At 36.1% G+C, this 15,818-nt stretch overlaps 5 protein-coding genes across 5 annotated transcripts in view; 3 read left to right on the plus strand and 2 right to left on the minus strand.

The window, feature by feature from the left end:
* LOC104720895 (VQ motif-containing protein 22-like) lies at positions 7–1,165 on the plus strand. Its single transcript, XM_010438791.2, has one exon. It carries the CDS (start codon positions 14–16, stop codon positions 887–889), a length of 876 nt encoding a protein of 291 aa, XP_010437093.1. The 5' UTR covers positions 7–13; the 3' UTR covers positions 890–1,165.
* On the plus strand, positions 3,723–5,743 carry LOC104720896 (photosynthetic NDH subunit of lumenal location 4, chloroplastic). The gene is made up of 6 exons (XM_010438793.2): positions 3,723–4,169; positions 4,319–4,411; positions 4,617–4,677; positions 4,753–4,821; positions 4,943–5,089; positions 5,532–5,743. The coding sequence occupies exons 1-5, from the start codon at positions 3,819–3,821 to the stop codon at positions 5,023–5,025; spliced, it is 657 nt and encodes a 218-aa protein (XP_010437095.1). The 5' UTR covers positions 3,723–3,818; the 3' UTR covers positions 5,026–5,089; positions 5,532–5,743.
* On the minus strand, positions 6,209–7,217 carry LOC104720897 (heavy metal-associated isoprenylated plant protein 22-like). The gene is made up of 2 exons (XM_010438794.2): positions 6,907–7,217; positions 6,209–6,600 (listed from the first exon to the last, which is right to left on the minus strand). Exons 1-2 carry the CDS (start codon positions 7,076–7,078, stop codon positions 6,296–6,298), a joined length of 477 nt encoding a protein of 158 aa, XP_010437096.1. The 5' UTR covers positions 7,079–7,217; the 3' UTR covers positions 6,209–6,295.
* LOC104720898 (MICOS complex subunit MIC60) lies at positions 8,965–13,290 on the minus strand. Its single transcript, XM_010438795.2, has 12 exons — positions 13,183–13,290; positions 12,913–12,976; positions 12,101–12,835; positions 11,526–11,648; positions 11,271–11,423; positions 11,081–11,158; positions 10,801–10,893; positions 10,602–10,721; positions 10,035–10,112; positions 9,740–9,919; positions 9,562–9,663; positions 8,965–9,469 (listed from the first exon to the last, which is right to left on the minus strand). The coding sequence occupies exons 1-12, from the start codon at positions 13,191–13,193 to the stop codon at positions 9,236–9,238; spliced, it is 1,971 nt and encodes a 656-aa protein (XP_010437097.1). The 5' UTR covers positions 13,194–13,290; the 3' UTR covers positions 8,965–9,235.
* LOC104720899 (pollen-specific leucine-rich repeat extensin-like protein 1) overlaps positions 13,457–15,818 on the plus strand; it is a 3,603-nt gene continuing 1,241 nt past the window's right edge. The window contains exons 1-4 of the mRNA XM_010438796.1: positions 13,457–13,674; positions 13,836–13,877; positions 14,047–15,250; positions 15,460–15,648. Of these exons, the coding sequence (XP_010437098.1) occupies positions 14,068–15,250; positions 15,460–15,648 (1,372 nt within the window). The 5' untranslated portion in view covers positions 13,457–13,674; positions 13,836–13,877; positions 14,047–14,067. The remainder of the gene's footprint in view (positions 13,675–13,835; positions 13,878–14,046; positions 15,251–15,459; positions 15,649–15,818) is intronic.

Genomic DNA, 15,818 nt, shown 5'->3' on the forward strand with positions numbered 1-15,818 from the left:
TTCCGGTTACGAGATGGAGTCCGGTAATAGTAGTAGCATGCAATCTTCAAGTGGCGGTGGCGGAGGAGGAGAAGAGGAGTACGATTCACGCGCCGCCGATCAATCCATCTCCGCCTTCTTCGACCACCACGTGTCATCTCTACCTCCGCCGCAACAAAACTACCTCAACCTCCTCCATTTCGACCATAACAACAACAACTCTCTAATATCACCAAACTACTTCAACAACAACAACACGTTCTTACCCGTAAACCAACAAACCAACCCTATATCCCAACCGGACCTCCGAACCTTCTCCGCCACGTCATCACTCCCTCCCCATAACAACATAGGAGTTACCAAGAAAACAAAGAAAAGATCACGAGCATCAAGAAGAGCACCAACCACGGTTCTAACGACGGACACGTCAAACTTCCGAGCGATGGTTCAAGAGTTTACCGGAATCCCAGCTCCGCCGCTATTCAACAACAACTCCGTCGTGAACACCACGCGCCTCAACACTTTCCTCGGCTTGTCTTCTTCTTCGCCAAACTCTTACAATAACAACAATCTCTTGTTACGACCTTTCGCTCAAAAGCTCATGCCAACGTCTCCACTCTTATCAGGATCACAGATTCAGCAATTTCAAAACCCTAACAACGGTTTCGAGAATATGAATCTACAGGCCCTTCTCCAAGCGCATATTTCAAACCCTAGAAGCAATGATCACGACCAGTTTGGTCTTGGTATCAATGGTATGATGCAGAGTCCATCTGCTAATCCTCACACGGCAGCGGCAGCGGCTAATGGGAACATAACCACCGGTGATAATGCAAGTTACGGTGGTTCCGATCATGATCATAATAATGACGGTACTTGGTTATGTTCATCTTCCGACCAAAGAACATAAAAATACACTATTTCCCGAAATTATAGCTAATCTCTTGACAAGATTATTATTCAACAAATTAAACATAGCACATATAGTAGGATGATGAAGTTGCTCATTTATTTTCTATTTTAGTATAATCACTTTTAATTGTAGGGTTTATTAATTAATACTTAACTAATCTATGCTTGTTGTTTGTATATTTTTAGTTTTTCACTACATGTTGGTTAGATCTCATTTAAATAAGATTTTGTTTGTATATTTTCTTATAATATACTATATAGTACCTTTTAGTCATATGTTTATGACAACAATTATTTGCAAATATGAAATTGAAAGTTCTTAACTATTTCGCCAATTTAATATTGGAGTGAATGGTGGCGAAATTTGGGGAATCTTCCACGGCCGCCGGATTCTGGAATATAGTTTTGGGACCATAGTATATATAATTATACCTTTTTATTATTGTTGTGGTGATTTGAAATTTGATAAATTACTGTTCTCCCATGTGCTTTTAGCTAGTCTTTCTTCGTGTCTTGTTTCGCATCATCTGCATTAAGTCATGCTCTTATTATGATATTTAATTCAAATTTTTATTGACTCGACTCTCATTTTACCACACAAACATATTTGAAATTTGAAAAGTTCCAAGTAAAAGAGACAGAACGAAAAAGGGAATATACATTATGCAGATAACCAACAGTGATGAATAATAGTATGTGATGCGTCTACAAAGTTCTTTTCGCCTCTTTGTTCTTCTTGTGAACTAATAGTAATCGTAATAGAATATTCAGCTTCATTTATATATCTCTTTCTCTAGTCTCTAACAACAATGAAATTATCATCTTGTGTTAGAGGGATTTTCAATAATGTTATTTGCTAATGTATGTATTTTATAACTAGATTAAGACTCGTGCTAGAACACGAGTTGAAATTCATTTTATTTATATTATAATTTTTATATAAAATATAATTTATGTGATTGTTTTTAAAAGTTTTTTTTGGATAAAACATTATGCAATAAAATCATATGCTAAATATGATGGCTTGAAAAAAGACACTTATTTTGTAAGTTTTATATTGTTAATGATTCTAGATAATTATATTATACGAAATTTTGTATATTTTATATTTTAAAATAAAATTTTAATATGTTGTATTAAGTTATATATGTGAAGTTATTTTAACAATGTATATTCTACATCATGACTTGAATGTCATTATAAGACATAATTTTGTAAATTTGAATTTAAATATTCAAATTTTGACATGTTACTCAGTAAAATTATTCAATTGATTTTATATTTAAAGAATAATATTACTAAAGCTTGAATATTTTATAGATTGAATAATTTATATTTGTTTTTAAAATTCAACTTATGGTATATCCAGAAATAAAACTATTTTTAATTATAATAAATAATATGATAATTTATTTGTTTTACAAAATAGACTCATATATAAAAATAAAAGGTGAAGTATAATGATAGTTAACAAATTAATATGTTAAGTTAGATATCAAAAAAATTTATTTGATGAATAATTTAATAAAAGAAATTAATATGGTAAGTTAGATGATATGATTTTTTAGAATATTCTCTTTAAGATTTTTGGTATAATATATTTGTAACTAATTAATCTATCATTAATGTATAACCTATTTGTAACCAACTTATTAAAATTATATAGTCTACAAAATAATGTTGTGTATTTCTATTTTTTTTTTTTTTGATAAAGTACTTCTGTTTTATTATATAGGGGATAACACTCGTAAAAGAAAAAAAAAAAATAAATAACTCTTCTTTTTTTCACAATGATATTTGATGGTCGTAAAACAAAATCATGAGACTTTTGATGAAGATATCCTTTGCTTGTTCATGTGTTACAAAAGTTCAAATCATTTTGATATATTTTTTTTCTGTCCATGGACCAGTTATTTACACTTAAGTCACTACTAAATAGTACTAATGAACTACATATATAACCTATACACACATCACTTACATAGACCATCCACACGATATGCATACATGTGTATCTCTATCTAAAAGGAATATTCATATTGATGATTGATGATGATGGTGTATATTATCATGGTGGTGGTTATGGTGGACCATGAATATCGAGCTATTGTCGCACTGACATAGTCAGATGAACGGATCACACCAATACTCGATCGGTTTCATACTTCAGTGATAAACCAATAGGTATGGCCATCAAAATGATTCGATTCAGGTTCCCTCTATCTTGTGGGCCGCCGATTGGCTCCGAAAGTTCAAAAGTTGGTGCAAAAGGATATGGATCAACTGCGTTTGGGAACCCCGTAAGATGAGACGTAAAAATACAGTAAAGTATATACTAGTGGAAATTAAATTATGAAAAATGTTATCCGAAACCAAATACAATCGTGGTGGTAGACTTTTATATGTCGTCCTATATACATATAACATATATTGAATGCAAAACCGTGGTGGCTTTAATTCTCATACTGCAGATGAGGAGTTAACTCGTGAAAGAATTTGGGTTTAATTTTGATGCTTAAATACAATCATGTCAAAGGACTTGACCAAACATCCAACATAGAAAAATCTAATCCTATTGAATTTTTATTTATTTATTGGTTTATGAGTCTAACTAACCACTCTTAATAGTTAATACGGAAAGCAGTGTAAATTGTTTGTTTAGCTAGACAAGTAAAATGTCAATGACTCAATGTGAATAAGAATAAGTTCTACACTATTTGGACCCTGTTTTTATATTATCTTTTTTTTCCTTTTTTCCATTTTTTTTTTTGCTTTTGAAAAAATAGAAAATATACGAGTGGGACCCACAATCATATCCAGTGTTGTTGGTTTTGTTTTTGGGGCCGTTGTATCTCTCAAAAGACTCAGACCAAACGCTCTGGCTTCACTCAGATAAGGAAGAAGAAGAAGACGACTCAAACCAAACAATGGCGATTTCTACTTTAACACTTACACAATCTCTCTATACACGCTCAGTTCTCCGACCCACCATCTTCTCTTCTTCTTCTTCTTCCTCGTCTTCCTCGTGTCTCTGTTCTTCTTCCACTGACTGCGAGCCGAAACTTTCCGTAAAGAAACGCGTTTTCGGAATGGGTTTAGGGTTCTTAGCTGCTTCGATTCTCTCTCTAACGCCTCTGGACGCAGACGCCACGAGGATTGAGTACTACGCCACTGTTGGAGATCCTCTCTGCGAATACAGCTACGCAAAATCGGGACTTGGATTCTGCGATCTCGATGTTGGGTTTGGTGATGAAGCCCCTCGTGGTGTAATGGTCAATGTAATCTATCCATCTCTCTCTTATTGAATCGATTTGCTCTGTTTAGGGTTCCAAAAATTTCATCACTTTGGAGTTGATTGTGCTTTGATAACATACTTAAAAGCTGTGAACTTTCTGATTTAAAAGTTTGAGAATTTGGAGTTGCGCAGATCCATTACACGGCGAGGTTTGCAGATGGGACGTTGTTTGACAGTAGCTATAAGCGTGCAAGACCACTTACTATGCGAATTGGGGTCGGCAAGGTACAACAATGTCCAATGTTAGTTTGAATATACTGATAAGGATTTGGTGATTCTGTTGATTGTTTAATGGAGACAATGCACCTTTTATTTAGATGAAGAAAGTTTTGATCTGAATTGGAATACTAAGATCTATCTAGAAGAAAAGTTTCAAACTTTAGGATTGCAAAACAGCGGTTTCTAACTCTTTTTGTCTAAACATGATCAGGTTATTAGGGGTCTAGACCAGGGTATTCTTGGAGGAGAAGGAGTGCCACCTATGCGAGTAGGCAAGTACTGTTGTTTCCTTCGTTTAGTGTCTTTTATTAGGCTGAAGACACATTGGTGCGGTTATAATTTTGCAGGTGGAAAGCGTAAACTTCAGATTCCACCTCAGTTAGCTTACGGACCAGAGCCTGCAGGATGCTTTTCCGGTACTTCCAACTATATTCCTTGTAACATTTTTACTTTGCATATGTAATCTTCTTCTTCCCATGCTCACATCAATGGTAAGAAAAGATATTTGGATCTCAACTATGTGTTGGGTTTATGCAGGTGACTGTAACATACCTGGAAATGCAACTTTGCTCTATGATATAAACTTTGTTGAGATCTACCCAGGAAGTAATACAAGATGAAGTCAATCCCAACTTCTTTTGGTTAAGGAGAAAAAACAACTATGTATATGATGTATATCACCAGGTGATTCCTTTTGACCATCCTCAGATGAAAATATGGCATTGATTATAATTTCTATGATCTAAAACATTGATAATTTCAACTGAACCCAATGACTAGCTTGCTGTTGAAGAAGAACAAGACATATCTCCTCTACACAAATCTATTTTTTTTTCTTTTCTATGTTGAGTTATGACCTCGGAAGATTATGTACTTGCATAGGTGTATAAGCGTTTGTTAGGTTAGATTCAGTCTAGGTAAGTGATGTAGTTTGTGTCACTAAGATGTACAGAATTTGGAATAAAGTTGCACAATGTGATTGTTCATCGGTGTCATTATCTTTGTATTTTGGTCCCCTCACAACAACTCATGAATCTCAAGGCCAACAAAGTGTAAAACTTGGGTTCTTGCCTTGTCAATATGTAGAAAACACATAAGACAAATCTTCATTTTGTATTTTTTTCAGGAAAGTGCAGAAACTGATATACAGAGCGGTTCTTGAAGGTTGATGTACTCTGTTTACATCTGAAGAGTAAGAATTATTTGTTGTGCAAGTCCTTCAAAGAATGGTATGTTGTATAGATTATATGACCCGTGTATGTTGTGTAGTGATACACATTTATTTAAGCATTATGTGATCTTTACTATTCATTGTTTAGATGTTTCCCCTTTAATTTATGTAACAGCTAAAAAGAGTTGGTGAAAAGAGTTAGAATTTTGGGGTCCCAAAAAACTAACAAAAAAGACCTAAACCAAAAGCAAAAGCCTCATACTTAAGGTATTGGTGACCGACCCCTACAAAAAAGTCCGTGATCCGATCGATTGAACTGATGATTTAAATGAGTAAAAAGAGATCTTAAGTTCTTACTCTTCAATCACTTTCATGCAAAGTGAGAATTTAAATTTTCGGACCTCAAAACTACAAAGCGGACAATAATCCATCTTTGTTATTGTTTTGTAACTTCGTGGCTATCTTAGAAAAATTGAACTTGTTTCCATTATGCATTCCAAGGATAGTAAACAATGATTCTTATGCTCTCCAATTGTTTAGGCATTTTTTTAACATTAATAAACATTCACTTGTTGTAACACCAACAAAAAGCACATGCAAAAGAAGACAAAAATCATGTACTAAAAGACAACAAACACCAAAATTTATAACCCCTTATTAAACATATACATTATCCGCATAGGTTATTAATTCCTTTATTTATTATCTAACTAAACAAATTACATAATAGAGCAAGCATTAGGATTATCATCACTGAACATGGCAGTATAAGAAGGATCATCGTAGTAAACGGCCATCGTTCCGGTGTTAACGTTTGGGTCCACCTTTCTGACGTAACCAGGCGGTGCTTTCTTGTCGTAAGCCTGAGCTATGTACGGCTGAGCCACCAAGTTGTACGGTACGTACGGCCATATCTCGGCTTTCTTCCCCGTCCCTTTAGCCTTCTTCAGCACCTTGCTCGCATCCGCATAGCCACTCACTGTCACCTTCTGTTGCTTCTTGTTTATCTCCACTGTTTTCACTCCTGAAAAGATCATGTACGTTACACTTTGAGTCTTTGAATGTTATATATGCGTTCATGTATTATTTATATATATATACGTTTTAATTGAGGTTGAGCAAACGAGAATTTTAGGATGGGATAGACGAAAACGAAAATTTGGAAAAGATCAACGATGGTACATTTCAGCCTTGTTTTAAACATCAAATGATATCATAACATGATGTTATTAACATCAAATACAAAAGCGTACGTAATATCAAATGATATCATCTCATATGGAACAACACAAATCCGGACGAGAATTTTGATTAGAAAGAAGTTCGTTACCTTTCAGAGAAGAAAGAGAGTTTTTGACTTTGAGGACACAACCATCACAATCCATTCTAACTTTGAGCTCTACAGTCTGAAACTGCTTCTTCTTCTTCCTCTTGCCATAGCTATGGCTTCCTCCGTTTCCTATTAGCTCTGATATATACTCTAATGTTCCTCCAACTCCCATCTTTCTTAAATTTGTTCTTTGACTTGTGTCTTCTTTATATCAAGAAATTATCAGATAAAGAAAGATTGATAATAATGGGTGTTTCTTTTCTCTGTCTCTCAAGATGTGCTATTGCGTTTTGTGTAGATATTTGTTTTGGTTTCAGTTTGCAATGAGTTGTTAGTAGGTTGTCTCGACTTATATAGAGGCCTTAATTTGATATTTTAATAAAATAATGACTTTTGGGTATATTATTGTATTGGTACGAAAGCAAAAGTATGTTGTTGTGTTTACAATTGACACAAAACTACATTTGGCTCACTTTATAAAAATATAGAAAAGGAGGTCTTTAAGAACTTAGGCTGTAAGCAATATATATGCCAAAAGACCTTGTGGTTAGGTAAGAAACGAAAGTAGTATATGATAGAAAAAGTTTGGAACTAAAGGGCTAATGTTTTAAAATCATTTTCAAGTATTTGTAACCAATTCTTGAAAAAAAAAATTGGTTAGCTTAGCATATATACGAAGGTAAGCTTTGTAGGGAATCCATGTGAATACAATTACGTTATATGTGGAATAATAATAACTTTAGATATTTTTATTTAGAATCTTGTGTTTCACAAGGAAGTCACAAAGAAGGTGAGAGAGCCATGCATGTATTAACGAATTCACACCAATTTATCTAAACAATAATATTAGTCGGTTGATTATTAAACTAATCAGGAACAATGATCAAATTCTTAGCAAAGAATTAAAGGTTAGAAGAACCATCCTGGAGGTTAGTCACACTACTTTACGTACGGCGAGACAGCTTCACACGTTTGGGAGAAGAGATCTCGAGCGTTCAAATGTATACGTGGCCGATATCTGACGGGCACTGATTGGAATACGCGTGTGAGGCTGTCTCCTAATTGGAGGAGTTGTGCCACCTCACTTATCAAACTTAGCTGTTTCATATTTAAGGTTCGCTGTGTCAGCTGGTGCAATATAGTCTCTATATATTATTTTCATGTATTGATAATTTACGTGATAATTCAAAACATATACATAAAATTATCAACATTTCAAACTTTTCATAAACTGGTTTAAATAAAATTTTAAATGTAAATTTTATATTTATAAGCATACGAAGGGGACTCCACTCGAATAATTAGTGGTAAGTTAGTTGACAAATATTTTTATTGTAGCTATATTTTATATATATATATATATATATATATGAAGGTGACTCCATTCGATCGAATAAATTAGTGGTAAGTTAGCTGACAAAATTTTATAATGTTTTGGAGTTGTCGAGCAAAGACCTTCAACGTTCGGTACATATAATAACAGGTTTAAACATTCTAATAAGAGACCGACGAGAAGAAGTTTCCCGCAGCCGCTAAGATTTAATATTGCATTATTGGAATGAGTATTCCAAGATTGTTTTTGTACATTTTTCTCAATATCAAAGTTATGCTAAGTTTAGGTCCCTTTGAATTATGCTCAAACTCGTATTTTTTACGAGTTAACTTGAAAATTTTCACCTATTTTATTTACGAGATTTTTTCATGCAGAATCACTAATGTACAAATCAAAGTTTGTAGAAGGTATTTTTTCAGAGTTCAAACTTTATTACATGTGGACAGGACAAGGTACCAATTATATGTGCTAAATGGATTTTTAAAAAAAAGATAAATGCATGACCACAAGATAGGGTTTTAGTTTGTTATCTTTCTTAGATTCTTAATTTGGATTTAGGACCGCAAGAAAAATGGAAAAGAAAACTCACCCAAACTGAATGCGGTATCAAATATGGAGGCGGTGAATGCAACGCAAGCCTAGTGATACTATATGATGCACATGATTGATGCCACATCACAACAACAACAATCATCCCCAGATCAACAGTTTATGATCCCAATGAAAAAATAAAGAGTCATTACTCGTGAGATTCATCTTATTTTGATTCAAACTTCTGTAACATTCTAACTCAGATAACATCTCTCTCGTAAACTTTGTGATTTAGACATAAACATTGGAATATAAAATCGTAATTCTTCCTCCGACCAAAATAAAATAAAGGGGTTGGTACTACTTCCCGCAAATTGATTGTAACTCCAGGAATCTGAGTAATTTCAAAACTGAAAAAAAAGAAGAAGAAGACCAATGTACCTTAATGGAAGATCTGGGAGGGATTCAAGCGAGGCTAACACAGGTTGCATAAGATTGGAGAAGAGTAACAGCTTGTTCTGTAATGGCTCTGTTTCTTGCACGTTGCACCCAGTCACTCACAATTTCCTCTGCTTTACTTCCTTTAACACCTTCTTCAAGTGTTGCTGCTGCTTCTGCTAGTTTTCCTTCCGCCAAGTAATTATCTACCTTTTTTATTACAGTTTCGATGCCTCCATCAGCTTGATCCACTTCTTTGAACTGTTTTAGGTTAACAAAAAAATCCCACAGAAGTACGCTTAAGACTTCAGCGTTTTTGAGCGACTGAGCGTGGAATGTAATCAGCAGCATACCTTTAACCAAGATGCTATATGAGCTAGAGAATGTGCTAAGATTCCTCCGCCACCAGGTGGAATGAGACTAAAGTGTCTAAGTGTTCCTTTCAAAGTATCAAACTGAAAACATAACGAGAAGAGAGTAAGAAAAAAAAGTTGGAACAAATTTTTATAGCCATTGACTGTACGGGTTCACCTTCTGATTCAGTTGTAGCACTGTGTCTGTTCCATTCGTTCGTGCTTCTTCTGGGAGAGATGATAAAACCAAGCCTAGGATTGAATCCTTATGAGTCCCTTCAAGATAAGTCTGAAGCATATTGATTTCTTTTTGGATTGGCAGTCCTTTCGAGAGGGTATCATCCAGCACAAGTGCCCCCTGCAAAATTATATTTTATTATTTTTCATATATCAAACTTAGTAGGTGGTATAGAAAAGCAGAGTTTCATGACATTAACATGATCCCATGACAAAATCATACATTCAATTCTTACCAGTGCAAGCTTGTGAACTGAATGACTTTGGCGAGCCTCTTCAGATCGCGCATAGAATGCCATATGCAACGCTTTTATCTACAGAAATTATAAGACAGTGCAGACAGGACTTAACAACATTCAGGAATTCTGTTTATTTGCAAAGAGATAAGTAACACAAGTGAGTGTAGGCTGGAAAGTTATAATGTGGGATTGAGTACTTCAAAGTATGCAAAACATAACTGATTCCATTGGAATAGAAATTCTTCCAACATCTTTGCTATATGCCCATCACAGAACTTGTATGCATTTCTTCTCCTTAATAGAATTCTTAGATTTTGTTCACTGAATTCACTACTTGGATAATGTGTTTCAAAACAATCCTTTCAGACTATCTGCCTTGACGACATGTTTTCTGCAGACTGCAGACTGCAGTAACAAATTTCAATTTGGTTTAGAACTAACGTGCATCTGGACCTACACTTTCTTCCTAATTATGATTTTAAAACGTCTGTGCAATATTCTATACCACGAGGCTGGAAACATTAGATAGTTGGAAATGAAGTACACCATTTCGTCTTTACTTACATTAAGATCTGCCTCTGCCATTTTCTCAATCTGTGCTGCCTTTTCTTTTGCAATTGCCGAAATCATTTCAGCTTTTGCCAATTCTTCAGCTTTACTCATAGCCAACTGTGCTTCAGTTTCCTGCAGTAAATACAAATGGTCGGTTATGATTTTCAGGTCGCAATACACTTTAATTCTCAGTTCCTTGCAATGTACAGACCTTTTGTTCAATTTCAGTTTTGAGCTTATCTTCCATTCTCTCCTGGATTGCCTTGATGGCAGCTGCTGCTTTTGTTCTTTCTCTTTTTAGCTCCTGAAAGCAACATTGGCACTTAAATATAGTTGTATGCCTCTACCCAGGAACATAAGACTGAGAATCCAGTAGAAGTTCACATCATGTTGCCCATATATAAAGTAAACATCAATGGCATGTTTATTTGATGCATATGAGCAGTGCCCTGGACTGAGTTAATCAAGTAGAAATAGAAAGATAAAAGCACCTTATCCAATATTGCTGCCTCCTCTATACGCATTAGCTCACGCGCCCTAAGGTCTCTCAACTCATTTTCGTACTTCTCCTGAGTACAACCAAAACAATTGGCAGTAGTATATTAGTGAAAACTTCTTAGATAAAGCAACGATACTACAGTCGATAAATACTTATATGACATATTCCATCTTATAAGCAACCTTCAAGGCTCGTAATTCTTCAGCAAAAACTTGTGCATCTAAATGGGCCTGTTGCTTCTCAGCTGCATGAATGGCAGCCAGAAAATCAAGTACCAACTTTCCATCTTCAGTCATGTAACCATCTTTCATCCCCTCGACAGAGTTAGGAAGAGCCTAATTCACGAAACTATCCAGATTAGGCACAATTTTCTGCAAATTATCAATCAATACAAGGCACTGAAATAAGAAACAGATACAGAAAATCAAGTTTAAAACCTCAGTTTCTTTAGTTATGTGCTCTCCGAATGATGGAGATTCATTGCTTTCAGTATCGATGCCTTCTAGATTGTATTCCTTAAGGAGAGAACCTGGTATTTGTACTTTCCGCTCAATGACATCCTGTTAGAAAATTCACATCAATTCTACGTAACTTTTATAGGTCATAGAAAAATCAAGTATCAACTAAAGCTTCATAAACACCTCCAGCTCTCCATAGAAAATAGTACGTATCTAATAACTATTTTTAGTTCCCTACATCCCTTCTTTCTAAGAAATTGGTGTCTATCAGAATGTGATTCAGGACAGTTAATATAGTGTCCATATGAATATCCCATATCTACCAAGATTATAAGAAGTTGCACAAAACAAAGGAATGCCTTCAACTCCAACGATGTAGCACCATCCTTTTTACATAGACTTATGATCTATCCCCTTCCAGCATCCAAGCATTCTAAGCAATGAAGAAAAAAGTCGAGCCAAGAAAAATTCCATGAAGGGAATGCTGAGACATTCATCTTCTGCATTTTTAATCTGTAGTGCTTTTTCAAGTTAAACTAAAGGAAATATAGTACCTCAGGTGCCTCTTCAGTGGCAGGATCCTTTGGTGAAGCAGATTCTGGTTCACTTTCTCTATGAACCGAACTAGACTGGACACTAACAGCAGTACTGTCCCCAGGTTTTGGTGCCGCTTCCAACGTCACACTTTCTGCCTTGGGCATATCAGACTTAGTTGTCGAATCTTCAGATACAGAGTTATCATCTGAAGAAGTAGGCGAGCTTGTCTCTGCTCTATCGATGACACTTTCTTGAGGCGTTGTTTCCTCTTGGTTAGAAGAAATATATGTAAAACGTTCAGGTGATAGATCAGACTCAGGTTGCACTTCTACGTCAACCTGCATTCCCCCAGAAGCTTCAGAATGAGGAGTAACTTGAGGTTGCGGTTCAACTTCACCATCCTTTTCAGAAGAATCTTCAACACCGGAAGGTACATTAAAAAGATGAGCGTCATCAAGTTTTTCAGTAACGGCATCAGAGTGGATTCGCTCACTTAATTTATGCTGTTCTTTCACTAGATACTGATCCAAATAGCCAGTCTGATACGCTACAAGAGAAGCACCAACGACTGCAACAACACCTCCGATAACCACTTTAGAAGAATTACCTTTAGGGTTATCCGGTTTCCCCAAAGGAGGAGTCACTTTTGGAGGATCAACTTTTGAGGCATCTGGTTTCCCAACGGGTTTAGCTCCAGGGAGTCCGTTTTTACCAGAAGTAGATGCATTTCTCAAAGAAGTCAAATGAAACCTCTGATGCAAAACAAAATTCACATCAAGAGAATACTCACAAAAAGATGGTAAACAACTAAGAATATCACCATACTGACCTGAGCTACCAAATTGCTCGGATACCTCTTAGTTGACAAACGCGAAGCCAGCTCGAGAACAGACCTAAACAAAACATCACAATCACATTCGATCAGATACGGAAAAACAAAATCAAGCCAGTCAAATTCACAAATAGCTCTTCGAATTTAGAGAAATCAAACCAAAATCAGACCCTAGAAGCTACCGCGAAATTTGATGGAACGAACAAGAGAATCTAACAAATAATCGCAGATTTTAAGATAGTTTGTCTAGGGTACAGGAAAACATACTTCCGCAGCATTATCGCCGTAGCTCTTCTCGTGAAGGAAACGCCGAAACGATACGAGTGAAGAATCTTACGACACGACGGTGAGAAGAAGACGACTCGGGACTCGGAACTNGAGAGTATAATAAACCAAACAAAAAAAAAAAAAAAAAAATCGCGTTTAGCGTTAAAACGACGCAGTATTAAAAAAGAGTACTTGAACTTGAGAGTAGTAAGGGTAGTTTCGACAATTCATAAGACAAAGGTGGTATTTATCATACAAGCCCCTTTGCTTCAGCAGGTCTTCGAGTTTTTTCTCATTATCAAAACACCCGACGAACAAGAACCCTAGAATTCGCCTCCTCTTTTTCCAAATTCCCAAAAAAATAAAAAAATTTGATGACGGGATTGTAATTTCCCCAATGTCCGCTCTATCTTACAATCTCTGTTAGATTTCATCACAAAAAGGTCACTCTCTCTCCGTTCCATTGCCTCTCGATTTCGCTTTTTCGAAAAGGTTTGCGTTTTATCTTTTGTTTTTCTTGTTTTATAAGAGAAATTGAGAAATCTATTCATTTGAGTCGGGAAATTTTCAATTTTTCGTAGTGGGTTTTGGTTATTTGTATTTGTGTTTCGAAGTCTCTTCTAATTGTCATTCTTCTTATGCTGCGAATTTAGGGTTTCACAAATCTGAGGAAGTTTGAAGCCAATTTGGTTTATGTAAGTCTTCATCTTATCTCTTTTGCATTGGGTTTGTTTAAAGATTTAAGCTTTGTTTTTGTTTTTTTTTGTTGGTTAATTTTGGATTTAAGAGATAGAGTTGTCCACTGCGATGTGTGAATCTAATTTCTCGAATTTTTTTATTGACTTTTGTTTTTTTTTTTTCAAGAATCAGCTCACATAAGCTAAGATGTCGTCATCACCTTTTCCAATCTTGGACAACCGACCAATTGATAAGTGGAAGGTTACGGAATTGAAAGAAGAGCTTAAACGACGGAGACTAACTACAAGAGGCTTGAAGGAGGAATTGGTTAGGCGTCTAGATGAAGCTCTTCGTGTTGAGCAAGAAGAGTCTGAGAGAATCAACAGTGCTGCTGTTGCTGCTGCTGAACAAGCCAATCAAGAGGCTCAGATGTTTTCTTTTACTGGAGGCGACGGCGACGTTACACCTGATCGAAACCAATCCACTCCTGTTGCTCCAGATGCAGCGGCATTCAGCACTGAGACTACTCCAGTTACAGCCGAAAAAACCCCAGAACCAACTGAGATCAAGACAACAGTTGAAGCTTCAGCTCCGGTTGAGACTACTCAACCCCCTGTGTTTTCAGAACCAGAGGTTAATGCAGTGCCATTCGCTAGTGAAGAAGATGAAAAAGTTGATGATGTTAGAGGAGACATATCTGGTCTTGATGATAGTTCAGTGTTTGCACGTCATGCACCAGTTGTGGCAGAGGCGCCTAGTGAGCAAATTGTTCACAGATCTGATAATAAGGAACCATCTAGTGGTTTGGATGGTGGTGCGGATAATAAGGCTCAACCAACAGAGGCTGTGCTTGAAAAATCTGCTATGTACAACCAGGTATCTGAGGTCATCCCCGTTACAGGGTTTGAGGTAAAATCTGATTGTATTTCTACTGATTCTGTGTCAAATAATGAAAAAATAGAACTAAAGGATAACAAAATTGCTGATAATGTCAAATTAGACCAAAATGTTAGTAAGTCTCAAGAACCATCAAATGTCGTTGGCGAATCGCATCCAATGGATGTTGAGGCGCCACTTGAGCAGAAGATATCTGTTGGAGGTGGAGATGACAGCAATGCTGCAAACACAGATATGACCAAAGAAAATAACATTATCGATGCAGGCGACTCAGAAAAGTTGAATTTAGATAGAAGTTCTGGTGATGAGTCTATGGAGGATGAGCCAGAGACTAAGCAAACTGAGCCGATTACATCTGATGATAAGAGTGAGAAAATTGAAATGCTTTCTAAGGGGGAAAGCCGTGCTGATATAGATGCTAGGAAAGGGAAAGCCCTTGGAAATAAAAGCCATCCACTGGTGACTTCTGATAAGAGAAAGCTCCCTGCTAATGGTAAGGCTTCTCATATTCATTTGTTTATTAATCAATATGTTTGCTGTATTGAATCTTGTGATGTTGGTGTTTGAGGCATATTGCTACTGTTTACTTGTTGTTTAATCTTTGTGTTTAAAGCTACTTCTTGTATCTGTTGGCTTTTGAAGCATCTCTGTTGAAATTCAAACAACATCTGATGATGTGTCTTTATTTCTACGTCATTGTAGATCAAGAAACTGTTGGAAACAATGAGCCTGCAAAGAGGCGCCGATGGAACTCTGAGAGTATTAAAATTCCTGAAGTACAGGCCACAAATAGCGCTGCACCCACTACAACACCAAGGTTGACTGGTCTGAAGCGTGACTTCTCAGGATCTGACTCTTCGGCTAGTGAGGATGGACCCAAGGAACGTGTGGGTATGTAAATCACCACCCCTACTCCTCTATGTATGTTTCCATCTCTTATTCATTGTCTAATTGTTTGATAGATGTGTTCAATATATATTGGCAGTTCCTCCATCTCCCAAGGAGCCTACAAATTCCCTCAGGATTGATCGTTTCCTAAGGCCGTTCACACTGAAAGCTGT

This window comes from Camelina sativa, chromosome 11, assembly GCF_000633955.1.
Source record: "Camelina sativa cultivar DH55 chromosome 11, Cs, whole genome shotgun sequence".
Classification (NCBI taxonomy): Eukaryota; Viridiplantae; Streptophyta; class Magnoliopsida; order Brassicales; family Brassicaceae; genus Camelina; species Camelina sativa.